Source organism: Sturnira hondurensis, unplaced genomic scaffold (assembly GCF_014824575.4).
Source record: "Sturnira hondurensis isolate 20B ecotype Veracruz unplaced genomic scaffold, ASM1482457v3 Scaffold0004136, whole genome shotgun sequence".
Taxonomy (NCBI): Eukaryota; Metazoa; Chordata; class Mammalia; order Chiroptera; family Phyllostomidae; genus Sturnira; species Sturnira hondurensis.
The window spans coordinates 34,129,269-34,146,306 of record NW_028076767.1 but is presented as its reverse complement, the minus strand read 5'-3'; the positions used below and the strand labels follow the sequence as shown (position 1 = coordinate 34,146,306).

At 32.8% G+C, this 17,038-nt stretch overlaps 1 protein-coding gene across 5 annotated transcripts in view; it reads right to left on the bottom strand.

The window, feature by feature from the left end:
* Positions 1–17,038, bottom strand: part of NCKAP1 (NCK associated protein 1) — a 102,610-nt gene that overhangs the window by 43,526 nt on the left and 42,046 nt on the right. For all 5 annotated transcript variants that reach the window (XM_037044330.1, XM_037044331.1, XM_037044332.1 and 2 more), the window contains 8 exons: positions 15,333–15,470; positions 14,492–14,540; positions 10,089–10,245; positions 7,357–7,413; positions 4,842–4,938; positions 4,498–4,604; positions 3,593–3,725; positions 972–1,053 (listed from right to left, as the gene is read on the bottom strand). In XM_037044330.1, the coding sequence (XP_036900225.1) occupies positions 972–1,053; positions 3,593–3,725; positions 4,498–4,604; positions 4,842–4,938; positions 7,357–7,413; positions 10,089–10,245; positions 14,492–14,540; positions 15,333–15,470 (820 nt within the window). The remainder of the gene's footprint in view (positions 1–971; positions 1,054–3,592; positions 3,726–4,497; positions 4,605–4,841; positions 4,939–7,356; positions 7,414–10,088; positions 10,246–14,491; positions 14,541–15,332; positions 15,471–17,038) is intronic.

Genomic DNA, 17,038 nt, shown 5'->3' with positions numbered 1-17,038 from the left:
CCCCAAAAGTGCAACAGTGACGTTGGCAAATTGAATATGCCAAAGAGAAGCTGTAAATGCTTCCTTTAAGTAAAAAGGTGAGTGTGGCATTATTTTGAGAAACAAACTACATTCATATAACTTTTATTATAGTTCATTTTCTATAACTATTCTATTTTATTATTAGTTGTTGTTAGTCTCTTACTGTGCATAAAATATAAACTAAACTTTATAACAGGTATGTGTATATAGGAAAAAACAGCACAACTAATCCTTGAACAACATTGGTTCAAGCTGCACTGGTCCACTTTCTTACAAAATTTTTTTCAATATATACTCAGTACTATGAATGTGTTTTTCTCTTCCTTACAATGTTCTTAATAACATTTTCTTTTCTCTAGCTTACTTTAAGAACACAGTATATAGCCCTGGCTGCCATAGCTCAGTGGATTGAGCGTGGGCCTGCGAACCAAAGGACCGCAGTTCGATTCCCAGTCAGGGCACATGCCTGGGTTGCAGGCCAGTTCCCAGCAGGGGCTGCACAAGAGGTAACCATGCATTGATGTTTCTCTCCCTCTCTCCTTCCCTTCCCCTCTAAAGATAAATAAATATTTAAAAAAACAAAAAAGAATACAGTATATAATACAAATACATACAAAACATATTAATCAATTATGTTATCAGTAAGGTTTCTGGTCAGCAGTAGGCTATCAGTAGTTAAGTTTCAACTGTTCAAGGGGCCAGCACCCCTAATCCCTGTGTTATTCAAGGGCCAACTGTGCATGAAGATATACATGTGTGGTTTAGTACTATCTGCAGTTTCAGGCATCCATTGGGAATTCTGAAATATAATTCCTGCAAATAAGGGGATACTACTGTATGTCCAAAAAATAAGTGCTCCTTTAACTATTAACTGTTAAGTCTTTTCCTTAATAGTCAAATTTGAAAGCCTAGTTAAAGGAAAATATGGTTTTATTTAAAAGCCTTATTACCTTGTTTTACACTTAGGGAAGTCATTGTGTTAACAAAAGAGGACATGATGATGGATTCATCTTCAGGGCAAACAGAAAGATTCTGAAAAGAAACAAAAAAAAAGAACAATGTTAAAATCATCTAACTGGGAAATAGTTCATAGGTCCATCAACTGGTAGTCAGATATCCATATTATATTTTTCAGCAATAAAAAGGGTATAAAATGTTGATACATACAATAAAATGAATGAATCTCAAAAACATGCTAATTGAAAGAAATTTTTTAAAAGTTATGTAGTATATGATTCCATTTATATGATTTTTTTCTTAAAGGCAAAAAGTGACAAAAAGTAGATGAGTGTCAGTCAAGGAGGGAATCAACTACAAAGGTGCACAAGAAAACTTTTAAGTGTTGGAGGTATTCCACACCTTGATTGTTAGGGTGGCTATGAGTGCATTTATAGCTGCCGAAGAAAAACCATACACTAAAAAATGGTGATTTTTATTATATCTCAACAAAATTAGAACCAAAAAGAATACCTCTTAAACTGGCTAAAAAAACTTTTTTTATAAACTCCATCTGAAATAGATAAATAATAAATTTTTTAAAAGTAGATACTTAGCTTGCAAACAGCATAAATAAGACATTAAGACCTACACAAGTGTGAATTTATATGTCACTGTACACTTAAAAATGGTAAAAATAAATTTTGTTATCTATATTTTACAATGAAAAAAATAATTGAACACCTTATTACAATGAACTATATTACTGTATTTTTCGGACTATTAAGACATCCCCCCCTCCAAATTTGGGAGGAATAATGGCTGCTAATGCTGCTGTTGAGTTCTTTTTACATTTACATTGGTGAAATATTATGTTATTAAATATTTGACCACATTTTTTACTTCAAAAATTTTTTCCTATTTTCTTCCTCTAAAACCTAGGTGCATCTTATAGTCTGAAAATACAGTAATATGTTAATCTTAGTTCTAAATTTAAATTCCAAAATGATTAAAAACACTATGCTTATGCTTTACAACACAGGAGGTGGTAAAAAGTTAACACATCTGATTAAGACACCACTTTGAATACTGGCTGTTACGAGCTGTGCAATGCTGAGCAAGTTACATAAGGTTTTTTTTTTTCTTCTTTAAATAATGATAACCATACTTTCCCTCACAGAATTGTTCTACAGATGTAATAAAATATACTATCAATAATTTGACAAATATTAATTAGTATTATTGCTGCTACCACTACCACTATAATCCCAGTAAAAACAAGAAATTCATTTTCTCAGATTGTTAACATATAGTTTACATAAAAGATACCAAATGACTTAAGAAGTTTAACATGATAACAAAAATCTGTACAATTTGTTAGTAAGTATCCAACTAGCCACAGCAAGTTTCAAATGAAATGAAACCAGAAGTCTGGTTCACTTTCTAGACTGTGAAAGCATGACAGCCTCCGATTTATCTGGTAAGAAATAACAATTCAGATAAAACTGCAGTAAAGCAATAACACAGGAGGAATGAAACAAACTTTTCTACTCTCTGTTTTAGTAGACATTCTAGAAAGGAAGCATCTGAGCTCCATCTAGTGGATAAAAATAAGAAACACTAGCTTAGAATAACTTGGAAGCTGTATTTAATTTAAGGTAAATAATCACATGACATTATTTGCTTGTTTAGGTAGGTTTCAAAAAAAAATGAAGATTTCATGTACAGTTACTTCTTTGGAAGATGAGTAGTTTTAGAGTCTTAATACAGCCTTAATGTAAAAAGAATTTGTGATATTCTTCCTTCATACTGTATGTTAGCTTACAGTGGTTTTTAGATACCTGTGATTTTATAAAATAAAGCAAAATAAATACTATTTTCTCTACAGTCAGCTTATTGGGAATGAAAATAAAAGAAATTTATATTAAAATGAAAAATACCAAACAAAGAAATTATGAAAAGCCAAAAACAAACAAACAAAAATCTGGAACTAAAAATAGAGAAAAATTCAAATTGAAAATAAAATTAAGATGTTTAAACTAGGGCGTCTGGGTTTTTTTGTATTTTTTTCTTACTACCCATCCTCTAACACACTATGCAAAAAGATCTATCTTCTACTTTTCCTCTAATACTTAGTTATCAACTATGTCTCCATGATCTCTTTTTTTTAAACTCCACAGACACTGTCCAAGTTCAGTTCTCATCAGCTCTCACCTAGCCTACTGCAATTTTCTTCTAATCTCTTTGCCTTCTCCCTTGGCCCCCAGTAAGCCATCAACCACAATGAGCCAGGGTGATCTTTGCTAGTAATAAATCTGATCTATGACTGACTTCTTCTTTTGGAAGGGCTTGTACTGTATACCTCCACCAGCAAAATAAACAATCATTCCCTGCATTGTGTTCACTCTGAGCTTTGTACATACTGAAGCATAATGCCTATCACACTGAACCACAACTTGCGCATTCTCCCCTCTAGATAATGACCCCCTTAAAAAGATAATGACCATGAGTCATTTACATTTGTATCTCTACCATGTAACATGATAAGATTTTATAAATACTTGTTGAAGAAACGGATCAGTTAGTACAAAGAAGGGAAGAAACAAAAGGGAGAATAGTATGAAATAGCTTTTACCTGCACAAGTTCATTGAGGACAACAGCATCAAAGCCCGAAAGATACTGCACATAGTACCTCTGCATCACAGGTCCATACTTCCTTACATGTGCTCTAAGCTCTTCCATGTAAAATATTAATTCAGCAATGTGCCTTTTGTTTAAATTCAAGAAAAAGATTTCAAATGTATTATTATCAACATGTGAAATACCTTTGATATTACTATAAGAAAATTTTTAAAGAAAAACCATTGTTAAACATTTAATGTCAACTATGTTTTAAAATTACTTTATACAAATAAACAAATCAAAGAAAGCAAAAGAAAAGCTAAGACTAAAAAACTGATAGAGGAAAACTCAAATGAACATAAATAACCATTTTCAAAAACACAAAAGATGACTGGAAAGAAGTAAGATTTTTCTGTATGCTCTCATTTCTCTGCTTCATTTATCTAACTTCTATTGAGGGACTTGGCAAAAATAAAAGACATTTCAAATGACACACTTGGTTGAAATTCCATAAAAATTCTTAGATTTGGGGGTGGGCTGAGATAGGAGTAAAAAACAGAAAACTGTACTTGAACAACAATTAAATAAATAAACTAATAAAAAAGAATTCATAGATTTTTGTGTATGTCACTTTGAAAAATGAATTCCACAGGAAAACTACTGGATATAGCAAGAAAATAAGAACTTTATGCCCTCCCCCCAGAGTACTAGGAAAGGAAGCATTAAAAGCCATAATTTTAAATTCAAGCTGACTTTGCATTCTAAATCATATCACCTAGTGCTATTTTACAAATATTTATGACAAACATGAAAAGCCTTAAAATTTATTCAAAATAATTTTACTTCAAAGGCCCCAAATTCCACAGCCTATAAATCAAAATATACAAAACAGAATTTTTAAAATGTTGCTAACTTACTTGTCTATAAAGTCATCTGCACTCTTCTTTGGCATGTTATCTGCATGACGAAGTAGCCAGATAATTTCATCACGGGCAAAGGATAATGCCATAAAAACAAAAAGCGCCTAATTAAGACAAAACAAAACAGCATTGCTTACTGTCACACAAAAATTAAAAACAAAACCTATTCATAAATATAAAAATGACTGGCAAGAATTGATAAAACTCAAGTTCAAAAAGACATTAACAGAAATGAGATAACTGAAGAGATGTTGGAAGTATGTATGAGAGAGAGCATATATACAAGGAAAAAGTGAGGAAAACATAGAATGGTTAGTTGAAATAAGAAGTAAATCAATTACCTTGGGACCCAGCAAGCCAGGTTGGTCAGAGAGAACTGTAGCCAATTCTTTCAGTGCAGATCTTAAAAACTTGCGTCTTTCTCTGTGCATTGAACCACTATAGGAAAAGATGCTATTATAATTTATGTTTCTACTAAAATTATCATTGTAGATTAAGTAACATCATTTTAGGGTGAATATCAAAAATTTCATTTTATGAAACAGAAGCCCCATACAAATACCATGTTCTATGCATTTGTCATCGAATGATTTAGCACTTTTATGTTTATCCTTGCCTCTCTTGTGCTGCTTTTGTAACCATGTTTATATTGTTTCTCTCTACCTATCAAAGTACCACCCAAATTTCAAGACCATTTCTGCAAGAAGCATTTCCCAATATCCAGATGTCTATTTCTGCTTAAGTTCTGCAATTTTAGTACCATATAGCCTGACATTTTATAAACAGGACTGTAAAATCCTGGAAAGCACTCATTCTCCTACTGTATACCTCTTTGTCACCCCTACACAGAAATCAATAAATACAACAATAAACATCTAATTATACATATCCTTATTTACTAAGCATATTTCTACTAAATATAAAAAGCTGACTAAACAGAGCTATATTCAATAAAAATACTTGGATGAGATCTATTTAGTACTCTAATTCAAAAAGAGAAAGATAAGGAAAGAAAAGGATAATCATAGGTATTCATAGACTAGGTATTCAATATTTGAATAATAAAGTACAAGGCAAAAAATTTATTCTCATATATTAACATGAGAAAATTATTAAATGTTCTAGCTATTCCATGTCCTCATACTATGCAAAATACACACTACTTTAAGCAAGTTTTTAAATTTACACAGGTGCAAAAATAAATGGACACACACACACAACACACGCACACATCAAGTACATGCCAAAAAACCAAGTATCAGATGTATGCAATACCAGAAATTTAGCTGTGAGACTGTAGATTAGTTGTAGAAAAGATTAAAATCCACCTCTGCCTATGTGACCTTAAGTCCTACCTTTTTAAAGCTTCAGCCATCTATAAAACAGAGATGATGACACCTCTCCCAGAAGATACATCTTTCATGCCTCCTATATAGTATTTTAACAATGTTATTTTAATTTCAATGACACGCTTTTTTTACCTCACAATAATAAAGTAACCTGGTATAATTTCTAAGAAAGTGGGCTAATATTTTTTACTATTTTACTATACGGGGTTGCTGCAAGAAATCTGTGGTTACTAACATCGAGGGAAAATTATAAAGTACTGTACTTGACATGTGGTAATGAGTGATAGAAATTACTGCTGTGTAACATTTGTTATTATTTTATATAATAAGTAGAATAAATAAAAATGTCTTACTTTTAAAAGATATTTATAAGATGGCTGTGACACCATACACCCGCTACAATAAGGTCTATCTCATGAAGAAGTGATAATCTTATGTATTTCTGGAGGATAGGAGAGCAATTCTAATACAGTCCAAAGTACTATTTATACTACAGAATGATCTTGTTATAAATACAAGCCCTTCATTTAAGTGAAAAAAACATGCATGAGGAAATTATGTAGCATAGGCAGCAATGAAAAAAGATGGTTTAAATTCCCAATATTCATCCTATAGCCTAAACCTAAAATTCTAAAACCATGGTTCTGTATTTTCCATCTATGGCAGTAGTACTTACCTTCTTTCTGCCTTATAAAAATACCAATGAGTCAGATAAACATTCTAAACCAGTTTTCTATATACACAGCAATTAAATGAACTATCAAAATGTCTGTGGTTATTTCCCAAGAAATTTGAAAAGACATAAAATATACCAATTTCTAATTTTAATTTATCTATATATTTACTAACAAACATATTCGCTAAAATTTGAAAAAGGTGTGCAGTTAACATACTTCAAAAAGTAAATACTATTTGGAAGATATGAAGGTATGTCAGTTTTCATGAAGAAATACAAAAATCATCCCAACTTGCAAAGTACTGGGCACAGAAGCAGAGCAGCAGTAAGAGACCTGAATGATCTACAAAACTCATTTGTATGGTACTTCCTTAGAACATTTTTACAAATACTTCAAAAATATTTAAAATCAGTCTGCACTAACTCTAAGGTTACAGATACTGAGGTCATATACTTATTTCTTATTGATTACAAGTCTCCCATTTCTATCACATTCTGCAAACCATCAATATGCACTCACTTCAACATAATAATGCTTTAAGAAATAAATTCTTGGCCCTGGCTGGTGTAGCTCAGTGGATTGAGCACGGGCCTGAGAACCAGAGGATCAAGGTTCGATTCCCAGTCAGGGCACATGCCTGGGTTGCGGGCCAGTTCCCAGCAGGGGACACATGATACATTGTATGTCCTTGGCAGAGGCAACCATACATTGATATTTCTCTCCCTCTCTCCTTCCCTTCCCCTCTAAAGATAAATAAATACAATATTTAAAAAAAAAAGAAATAAATTCTTCTTGATCCAAAGTACCACAGATTAGACAGAACTACTTACGCATGTGACACTGCTGCCTCTTTGCACTCTCGTATGTCATTAATACGTTTATTATAGCTATGTGCAAAAAAAATGGAACCATGTTAATCTTAATTTGAGCAATAATGGTCAAAATAAATTCATCAAATACTAAAAGTCAATTAAAAATGACATATTATCAACAAGAAAAACTGGCCCTCAAACTGGACATGCATGGAAGGTGTCTATCTACATCCTTTGCTAGCTAACACCTTAAGTACCCAGTCAAGGCTTCCTAGAAAAATAAATTTCAAAATACATTAATCCAATAATAAAACGGAGTTCACAAGGTAGATTTTTACTTTATTTAATATACTTTTTAAGCCCGAGAGAGATTATACTTGTAATATAATAAACAGTGATTTCTAAAAATTTAAAGAGCTGACAAAGCTCTTACTTCTGACCTTTTATCACTTCCAACTTCTTATGCAATCTCATAAGCATTAAAAAAAATTGTGTGAAAGAACATATACTATTGATCAACTCTAGTTGACTGTTTAGGGATGGGGATTTTATGGTAGAGAAAATTGGGGCAGGAAAGCATTTGATTAAGCACAAAACACCACCAATATCAAACAGTTTAAGGGTGCCATCTGAAATATATATTAATACATGTTAATTTCACAAATACCAGATACTAAAACTCAAAATTCTTAAAATTTTAAAGAAAACCTACCTATCTTCCTGAAAACCAGGCTAATTACCACTTAACACTAAGAACTTCAACTCATGAACTACCATATTTTTTGGACCATAAGATGCACTTAGGTTTTAGAGAAAAAGAGGGAAAAATTTTCGAAGCAAAAAATGTGGTAAAATATTCAATAATATAAATAACATAATAGTTCACCAATGTAAATGTAATCAGAACTCAACAGCAGCATTAAGAACCATTATTCCTCCTAAATTGGGGGAAAGGGTGCATTTTATAGTCTGAAAAATACGGTGTATGTTCTTTGAGCACATGTCCAAAATATACTAATTCTGTAATCACTGTCCTTTGTATAAAGCTTTCATAAGTAGGGTTTGACTTGTAATTACCATGATAATTCACATTTTAAATTGGATTTATCATTCACTATTTAATAAAAAATTAAAACTTCTCAACTTTGAATAGAGATATTTAAATGGTAAATTTATCATTTTAAAACAGCATAACAAAAGACAACTCATTTTATAGTGTCATTAAACTTACTTGTATCATACATAACAAAAGCTCACTCAATATATACAGATTACCTGGTTCTAAATGTTTACATATAAATATGATTCCTCACAAAGATTGCCAATATGCTAAGACATCATATAAGCTTCATGATTTTCAATAAAATCTTTATGACCTGGGTACTTCTGGATATTCCACCATCTAAAATAAAAACCAAGTAAGACCCCAAAAGTACACAGGGTACTGTTTCTCATACCATGACTGAGAAACTACCTGCATGAGAATGTCAGACCCACCTATAGTGACAGAATTCAAAACAATGAACACTTGAAAGAGGGGCTGAGTGAGGGAGGGGAGGGGGGTTAAAGTGACAGTACTAACCAGAAAGAGGCCAAAGAGAATTTTCTGGCTATAACGGAAATATTCTATATCTTGATCTAGGCATTCACCTACAGTATTTATACGCAAAGCTGCTGAGCTTTGCATTTAAAATGTTTACATTTCTATTTGTAAATTTTACCTCAATAAACTATTGTGTCGGGGGGGGGGGGGGGGGGGGGGGGGNCGGTCCTTCCGATCTGGGAGGGCAGATTCCTTTAACCTCTCCGAGAAAGAAATACAGGAGATAGAGGTTTGGAATGATGCCCAGGAACATGGACTCTAATGCACATTCCAGGGTAATTTATGCAAACTAAAATTTGAGACATACTGGTTTAATAGTGAGTGTTAAGCATACCTTTATTTTAAAATAACTAACAGGTGCTTTATTTTTATCTCAATTTAATTAGGACATTACAAAATAGGATATGAAATAAATGTAGTAAATTTAATTTCTAGCTGAAACTAACAAGCCCAGCATAACAGTGCCAGTTACAGGGGATCCCAAGGTATTTCAGATGCTCCTAATTTCAAAAGATTTCATAACTGCTACCAAGTCTGAGATCAACTTGCCGTTTATATATTGGCTATAGAACCTTATGTGGAAAAAAAAATGCAAGCATTAAAAATTTAAAGGAACAAACTTCTGAAAATTATTTGCTTTACAGAAAATGACTATAAATGAGTCATCTGGAATACCTTCCTATTAAGGAAACATAATTCCCAATATGCAGAGGTCTGTCATCTATAACTGTTATAATTAATTTAATGAGATATTTTTGATTCATATATTTTTATAAACTCACTGTAATCTAAAATAGCACTTTTAAAGAATTCAAAACTCTAAAATGTATATGGTTCTTTCAGTAATATTTTTCTCTGAAATCATATTATGATTTCCAAAAAAGGACCTATCTTCTTTCTCCTGCAATACAAGTTTGAAAGGGGCAGAAACACTAGATATTTTAATCGATGAGGTTACCCATAAAAAAATATGAATAGTACCACATCAAGATGATGGTTAAAACTTACTGTGACTATTAAGATGATACAGGCAGTATTTTCTTGCATGATATGACCCTTCTCTATCTCCAAAACTTCAATCAAGATAACTCACTCATTATCCTTATCCAAAAAAGACAAAAAGAAAAAAAATTTGAAAATGCCATACCCTCGTATGTTTACGAATAAGTCTTCTGCAGCTTTGTGAATGTGGAAAACTTCATCCCGAAAGAGAGAGAGGCAAGAGCTACTTTGAAGAGCTAGCTTCCAAAGGTTCAGTGCTGTTGCATCAGTATTGAGGATTCCATGGCACAAAATGAAGCCAACTTTAAATAAAAAAGAATAGTAAATACAAATATAAAAGTTCCCCAAAGTTAAGTTCTTTCAGTTACAAAATAGCTTTTCAAAAATACAGAAATGTAAACACAATCACTAAATTGAGGCTTTTAAATGACAGGTCATAATTCACATACATACAAGATGGCAAAAATACTACTTTTTCAAAAATTTTCTCTATTCAGCAAAATTAGTTCTTTGAACTCGGACTGACAAAATGGGGAAAAAATATCACTTCTGTGTTGTTTAGGGGAACCTCCCAAAAGTTATTAATAATTGTGTTTTTTGTTTGTTTGTTTGTTTAATAATTGTGTATTTATTCTTACATGTTTAAACTTCAGTCACCTTTAAAAGTGTATTTGATGCAATATATCTATCAAGATGTTCTTTCTACTGCTCAAAACAGTTTCTAAACTCATCGATTTTTATGCCTTTTAGCTTCTGCCATTTTTTGTTTCACCTCTTCCACATCAGCAAAACATTTCTCTTTGAAGATTTTTTTCATTCAGGGAAACAAAAAAAAGTCACTCAGAGCAAGATCAGGTGAATAGGGAGGGTGGAGTATGGGGATCATGCTGTTTTTGGTCAAAAACTGCTGAACTACTCAGCGTGATGTGGGCAAGTGCACATGTAAATCACTCATCGTGAAACTGGAAAATGTTTAAAGAGTCTTCAAAAAAAATTCACTGAAGCCAAACACAGCCTCTCACAACACCGGCTGGTACACTGATACACATGAGTTCCTAGAACCCTCACCTAGCGGGGAAAGCCTGTCCTCCAGAAGATAACTCTGCTTTTTGGGGGTCCCCACCCTATAATCCTATATATGTTTGTTGATGCCTCTTCTCTAACCTTCTACAATAGGCCATAAACCCTCTTTTATCATTCATTCAACACTTATTCAATGCCTACTGTCCAGTTACAAAGCAATCATGTTTTCTGTGAGATTTCCCTAAAATTCTCAACAGTCACTCCCATCTTTAAACTCCTGAATCATTAACACATAAATTGCCATTTATCTTTTTATTCTTCTTAGAGCAACCTTTCTTTAAAAGTGCCACTACACAAGCGAGCTAACTCTTTAAACAGGTATTTATTGTGGAGTCTATACGTGCAGCAGTATATTTACATCCTTGAATTTCCAGCATAAAAATATTTTTCATACAACAGGGCCCATAGATGTAAGCCAATTATTTGATCCTGTATGCAACCAAAGAAAAATACATGTACCAAAACTAAAAGAATCCTCAAGAGAAATTTTGTTTATAAATAATTTTTTTTGCTGATGTACTAACTCTTTTCACTTTTAACCCCTGAGTAAAATGAGGTTTCACTTAGTGTCTCACATCTTGCTTAGATTTCACAAAAGTGTTGCTGGTAAAAGGTTTCTCTAAAAACATTATCAGCTATATTATGGATTACCATATATTTTATTTCCTTAAGACAAGACTTCCGTTACAAATTAAAGCATATCCATTTGTTTATGATAGAAACAAAAATTAATTTAAAATAAACTGTTCAAGATTAAAAGGATGGTTTATTAATTAAGTTACACATTAAACTACTTTTCCTACCAAGGTCTGAATAAAAGAATAGTTTTTTTTTAATTTAACCCCATAAAAATAATGGAGAACAAAACAGAAGACCAATACTAGACAAGAAAGTTAAAGAAAATCTTTGAAGATAGAAAGTACATAAAACTGGACTCTCTATCAATTTAAAAAGAGACTGGAATAAGTAATCCAAACTCCAGACATAAAGAGAGATCTTTCCCTGAGTCCTCTGAGCCCAGCCAACAGAACAAGAGTAAACACTGAAAAGAACATCAGGATAAGTTACTTTATAATTGCATTTCAAATATCTGTGTCTTCAAAATTCCAGACCCTCAGTAATTCTTGGCCCCAGACTATAATGTATTTGTAGACCTATGATCCTCAAACTTTTGATTGCATCAAAATCACCAGGAAGGCTTATTAAAGAACAAATTGCTGGGATCCATCCAAAGAGTTTCTGATTTAGTACAGCCAGGGTGGAGATCAAGGCTCTGCACATCTAAGAAGTTCTTATGTGAGATGCTCCTGGTTCAGGGGCAATACTTTGAACTAATCAAAGAGCACACCCCTAAAGAAAATAGATCACCTTCTCCGCTGGCTGGTGTATAAGTCAGTGGATTGAGTGGAAGCCAGTGAACCAAAGGGTCACCAGCTCGATTCCCAGTCAGGACACATTTGTGGGTTTTAGGCCAGGTCCCCAGTAGCGGACAGGCAGGTGGTAACCACACAATGATGTTTCTCTCCCTCTATCCCTCCCTTCCCCCATCTCTAAAAATAAAATAAATAAAATATTTTTTAAAAAAGGAAGGAAAGAAAATGGATTATCTTCTGTAGAAAAGCCCTAGTGTGGGAACTGGGATCAAAAAAAAAAGTGCATAGTGTGAGGTAACTCTTTACCTTTATATTCATTCTACTCATGGCTCAATATATGAAAGCAGCAAACTCAGAGTAAATCCTCTTTATTTTAGCAACTACGGGTTACCCAAATGTGTCTCCCTTCTTCATGCCCACTTATCTTCCTCTAGGATAGCCTGCCTTCTGACCCATCTCACTGTTCACTATACAAAGTCCTGCAATCGGTACTCCCATTTAAGGGAAAACAGTGCTATGCAACTCTAGAGGTCACATGTGCCCCCTAAATCTACTCATCACCTCAATTCTTCAGCCACATATTCATAAACATAAAACAACCAAGGATCACTATGTATTTGAGCAAAATCAACACTTCAAAAGCTGGGTTTTTGAATCAACTAAAAAACAAAGCATGAAAATTTTAGCTATAATTATAAAAAATATATAAATACCACAAACCTGATCAATGCAAGAAAATTATAATGACTAAAAATGGCTAAGAGCAGAGAGTCAGTGCTAAATTCCACCTCTTTTATACTAATAAATTCCACCTCTTTTATACTAATAAGAGTGCTACTCAAAGTGCCAGTGCATAATAAGACTGAATAGAAAAATTTAAAGTATTTAGAAACTTTTTTTCAAGATTTTATTTATTTATTTATCTTTAGAAGGAGAGAGGGAGAGAAACATCAATGTATGGTTGCCTTTCATGCGTCCCCTGCTGGGAGTCGGCCTGCAGGGAACCAGCCTGCAAACCAGGCATGTGCCCTGACTGGGAATCGAACTGTGATCCTCTAGTTCGCAGGCCTGTGCTGAATCCACTGAGCTACACCAGCCAGGGCTAAAAGTATTTAGAAACTTTTATAATAATTTGATAGTTATTTCAGAATAGAAACCTTAACAAAATCTAATTGTTAAATTAAATCTAATAATTAAAAATGTAAGTTTTCATTTCAAGTCTGCTTGTTACTTTATTTCTGATAATTCTAGTAATTCATTTCTATTGTATTTTATAAGAGTATCAATCCAAAAATCATTAAAAAAGAAAAACTGGTCTCTCACTATAGAGGTACACTGTAGTGAAAGTCAGTACACAGTATCAAAAGATTAACAAATCAAGAAAGAAGAACGGCAAGGACTAGAGGGAGGGCATGGCTGGAGGTGGAAGAGGGTATGGGGATAAATGGTGATAAAAAATAAAGTAACATTTTAAAAATACTTAAATGTTTAAAACTTTTTAAAAGAATTGTAACATATAAAACACAAAACTGCACAGAATTATTCCCTTCTGCCCGTGGACCTGGGGGTGGTAAAAGGAATTACATTACAGCTTTTCTCATTTTGTATTTTAGGTGTGTCTCTATGTCTACTTCCCCCACAGTTGTGAACTTCTTAGGGGCAGAAATGAGGAGTAAGTTTAGTTCCCCTTCAACTAACAAACTGCCAAACATATGAATCACTTATTATACGTTCTGAAGTAAATTAATACCAAAACCTTAACTGAATAAATGCAATACTTAAAAAATCATTAAGAACAAAACAAAAATTTAGTTTTGATGGCTTTGTTGAAAGACAATATAATGTAGACCATGAGAACTGGAGTTAGCCTGGATGCTTTCTTTGTCATTGTCACTCACTACCAGTGTGGATTACGTTTTAAGTTCCTCTTCTATAAAGCAGACCACTTACCCCGACAGGCAGGGTCAGTATGAGGCCTGAATGAGGTACGGCCATATAGAAGGTTTAGCACAGAGTAACACATGTTTTCTGTTATTTTTCTCTAAAACTTAAAATCTGAGGGGTAATCACGAAACGATTCAATTTTACTTACAGATAATCCATTTTTCCATTGCGTCCAAAGAGAGATATTCACAAGGCATCTTCAAAAGAGAAAATATAAATTTGTGATTAAAAGAAATTCTTTATTTAAAAAAAACCCAACATCCATACTGAATGACTCTCCTCTGACTCCTAAGAATTCTCACTACTCAACTGCTGGCTCAAATAGCACAACAAATTTGAAAGCTGGAGAAAAGTTGCATAACCTATATTTAAACCTGCAGTCCAAAAAGGACAATGAGAGTGGTGCTGCTTTCAAATTTACACACCTTAAAACCCTCTTTAAAAAGTACTGTTGTTAAATCGTATTCAATCTGATGATAGCTTCCAAACTTCCCAAGTCTATTTCAGAGTTTGCAGTATTCCAAAGGATAAAACTGTAGTCAAGTTAAAAAAGATTTATGTATAATGGATGCTCACTGCCTCACCCAAATCAGGAACTATGTGTGCATAACCCTATATTCATATACACAGAGAAAAGACTGAAAAGAAATATAACAACATATAATAACAATTTTCTCTAGTTGGTAAGATACAGGGTTAGTTTTTGTTTTTATTCTTTATAAATGTCTGCACTTTCCAAATTTTCTACCATAGAGAACACAAAAAACTTTTAAACTTTAAAAGAAAGTACTCACCCTACTCTTTGTATTAACTTATTTAGCATCAAAATCTAGAAATAAAAACACTAGTTTGTATTACTTAACTATTGAGCATTTTACGATTAACTTCACTGATAAATAATATTAATTAGAATTTTGCAATATCACTTTAACTGATTTTTTAATCAAGTTTACTATTTTCATTCACAAAAGGGAAAAAGAGAATCATACGGTGTCAGACTGGGCAGGATTAAGCATTGTGCTGGGTGCACTGATGAGACTCAGTAACTGGGCATTTCTCCACTGGTCAGCTGAAAGATTCCTTCGAGGATATACCATCTGAAGAGAAATTAGTGCATCTGAAAGAGACTAATTAAAATAGAAAAAAAGAAAATCGAGGAATAAAAATTTATTTTTCCTTTTCCATTTAAATTCCAGTCACAACCACCGTACATTTCTAACTGTGCCATCTTAAAACAACACAGTCCAATTATAACTATGTTTCTTTCTCTGAGGTGCTCAGTGACCCTCTTCTAGATTGTTTTTAAGTCTCATGAAAACTACATAGATTCTACGTTACTGGACAAGGGTTCAGCTCATGAAATCATGTTACTTTTTAAAAGTCAAAATGTTTGGCAATTTTAGGATCTTTATTTCAAAGGCGTAGAAAGCCTAGCGCCATCCTTTTGTGTATGACTTTCTATTCTGATAGTTCTCATTGAAAGAAAAAAACATTAAGGTTATACAATTAAAGTGCTAATAGAGATCAACATATTTCATATTTCTTGTGGAATGCCTTATAAAATAACCTACTGAACTCTATCTTAATAAATTACTTAACTTCTATTTGCCACTTGGTCTGTTAACTACAGCTTTACCATCGAGGTATTTAATTTTTCATCTCATCTGCTTCTAGCTTGCTTTTAACTGTCTTCTGCTATTCATCCCTGCTTCTTAAAAATTCTGTACAATGATTCTTTAATCAGGCTGCATATAAATTGCCAGTGAGTTTGTTCAGAACACAGAACACAGGGATTCACCTAAAATTTCGTGAAAAAGAATTTATGGGACTAGACACCAGAAATCTGTATTATTATTACACTCCACCAAATGATTCGGAATAGGTTTTGAAAATTAATTAATTAAAGTTAATTTATTTTGAACAAATCCTAGCAAATACACCATACTCTGACATATCACGGAGCATCAGAAATATCAAGATTAGAAAATAACCGATCTAATCTAAAAGGTCAATTCTCCTCAAGTAACTATGAATAGTCTAGTACATGCTAATGACTATGGAGAACTTAAAAAAGAGATCCAACAGCCTCTGAGGAAATTTCCATCAATGAAGTGGGAAAAGAACAAAAACTGGTGCTAACTATATGTCAAAAAAAGGGGCACAGATTCATACAAAATGCTCTATTACTAAAAATTCTTTTATCATCCAAAGAGAACAATGAACCAAGATAATAATATCCTGGGATTTAGTTCTGGTTTTACCACTATTGCTGAAAAATGGCCCTTCATGTCACTTTTCCAGCCTTCACTTCCTTATTTATAAATCATATGGATGAATAAGCTAACTATAAATTTCCTTGATATGTTCAGGGACAATGGTTCTTTGAATTATCACTAAGAAGTCATTAGTAAAGAAGTCATAATGGCAAGGCTCCTTAAAAGCAAAATTATTTCATTAAACCCTATTTTTTAATATATCATAAAGGAGAGACATTCCAAATTATTTCCACAAAACTCCTATAATTTTTTTCTTTTAAGAGCCTATATTATAATAATATAGCTAAAATTTATCAAATACTCTATTTTCTAAATACTTTTAATGAAGTAACTAATTTAATCCTCATAGTAATCATAGAATTAGATACTATTATTCCATTTTTACAGGTAAGAAAACTGACATACAGTGAAATTGGTTA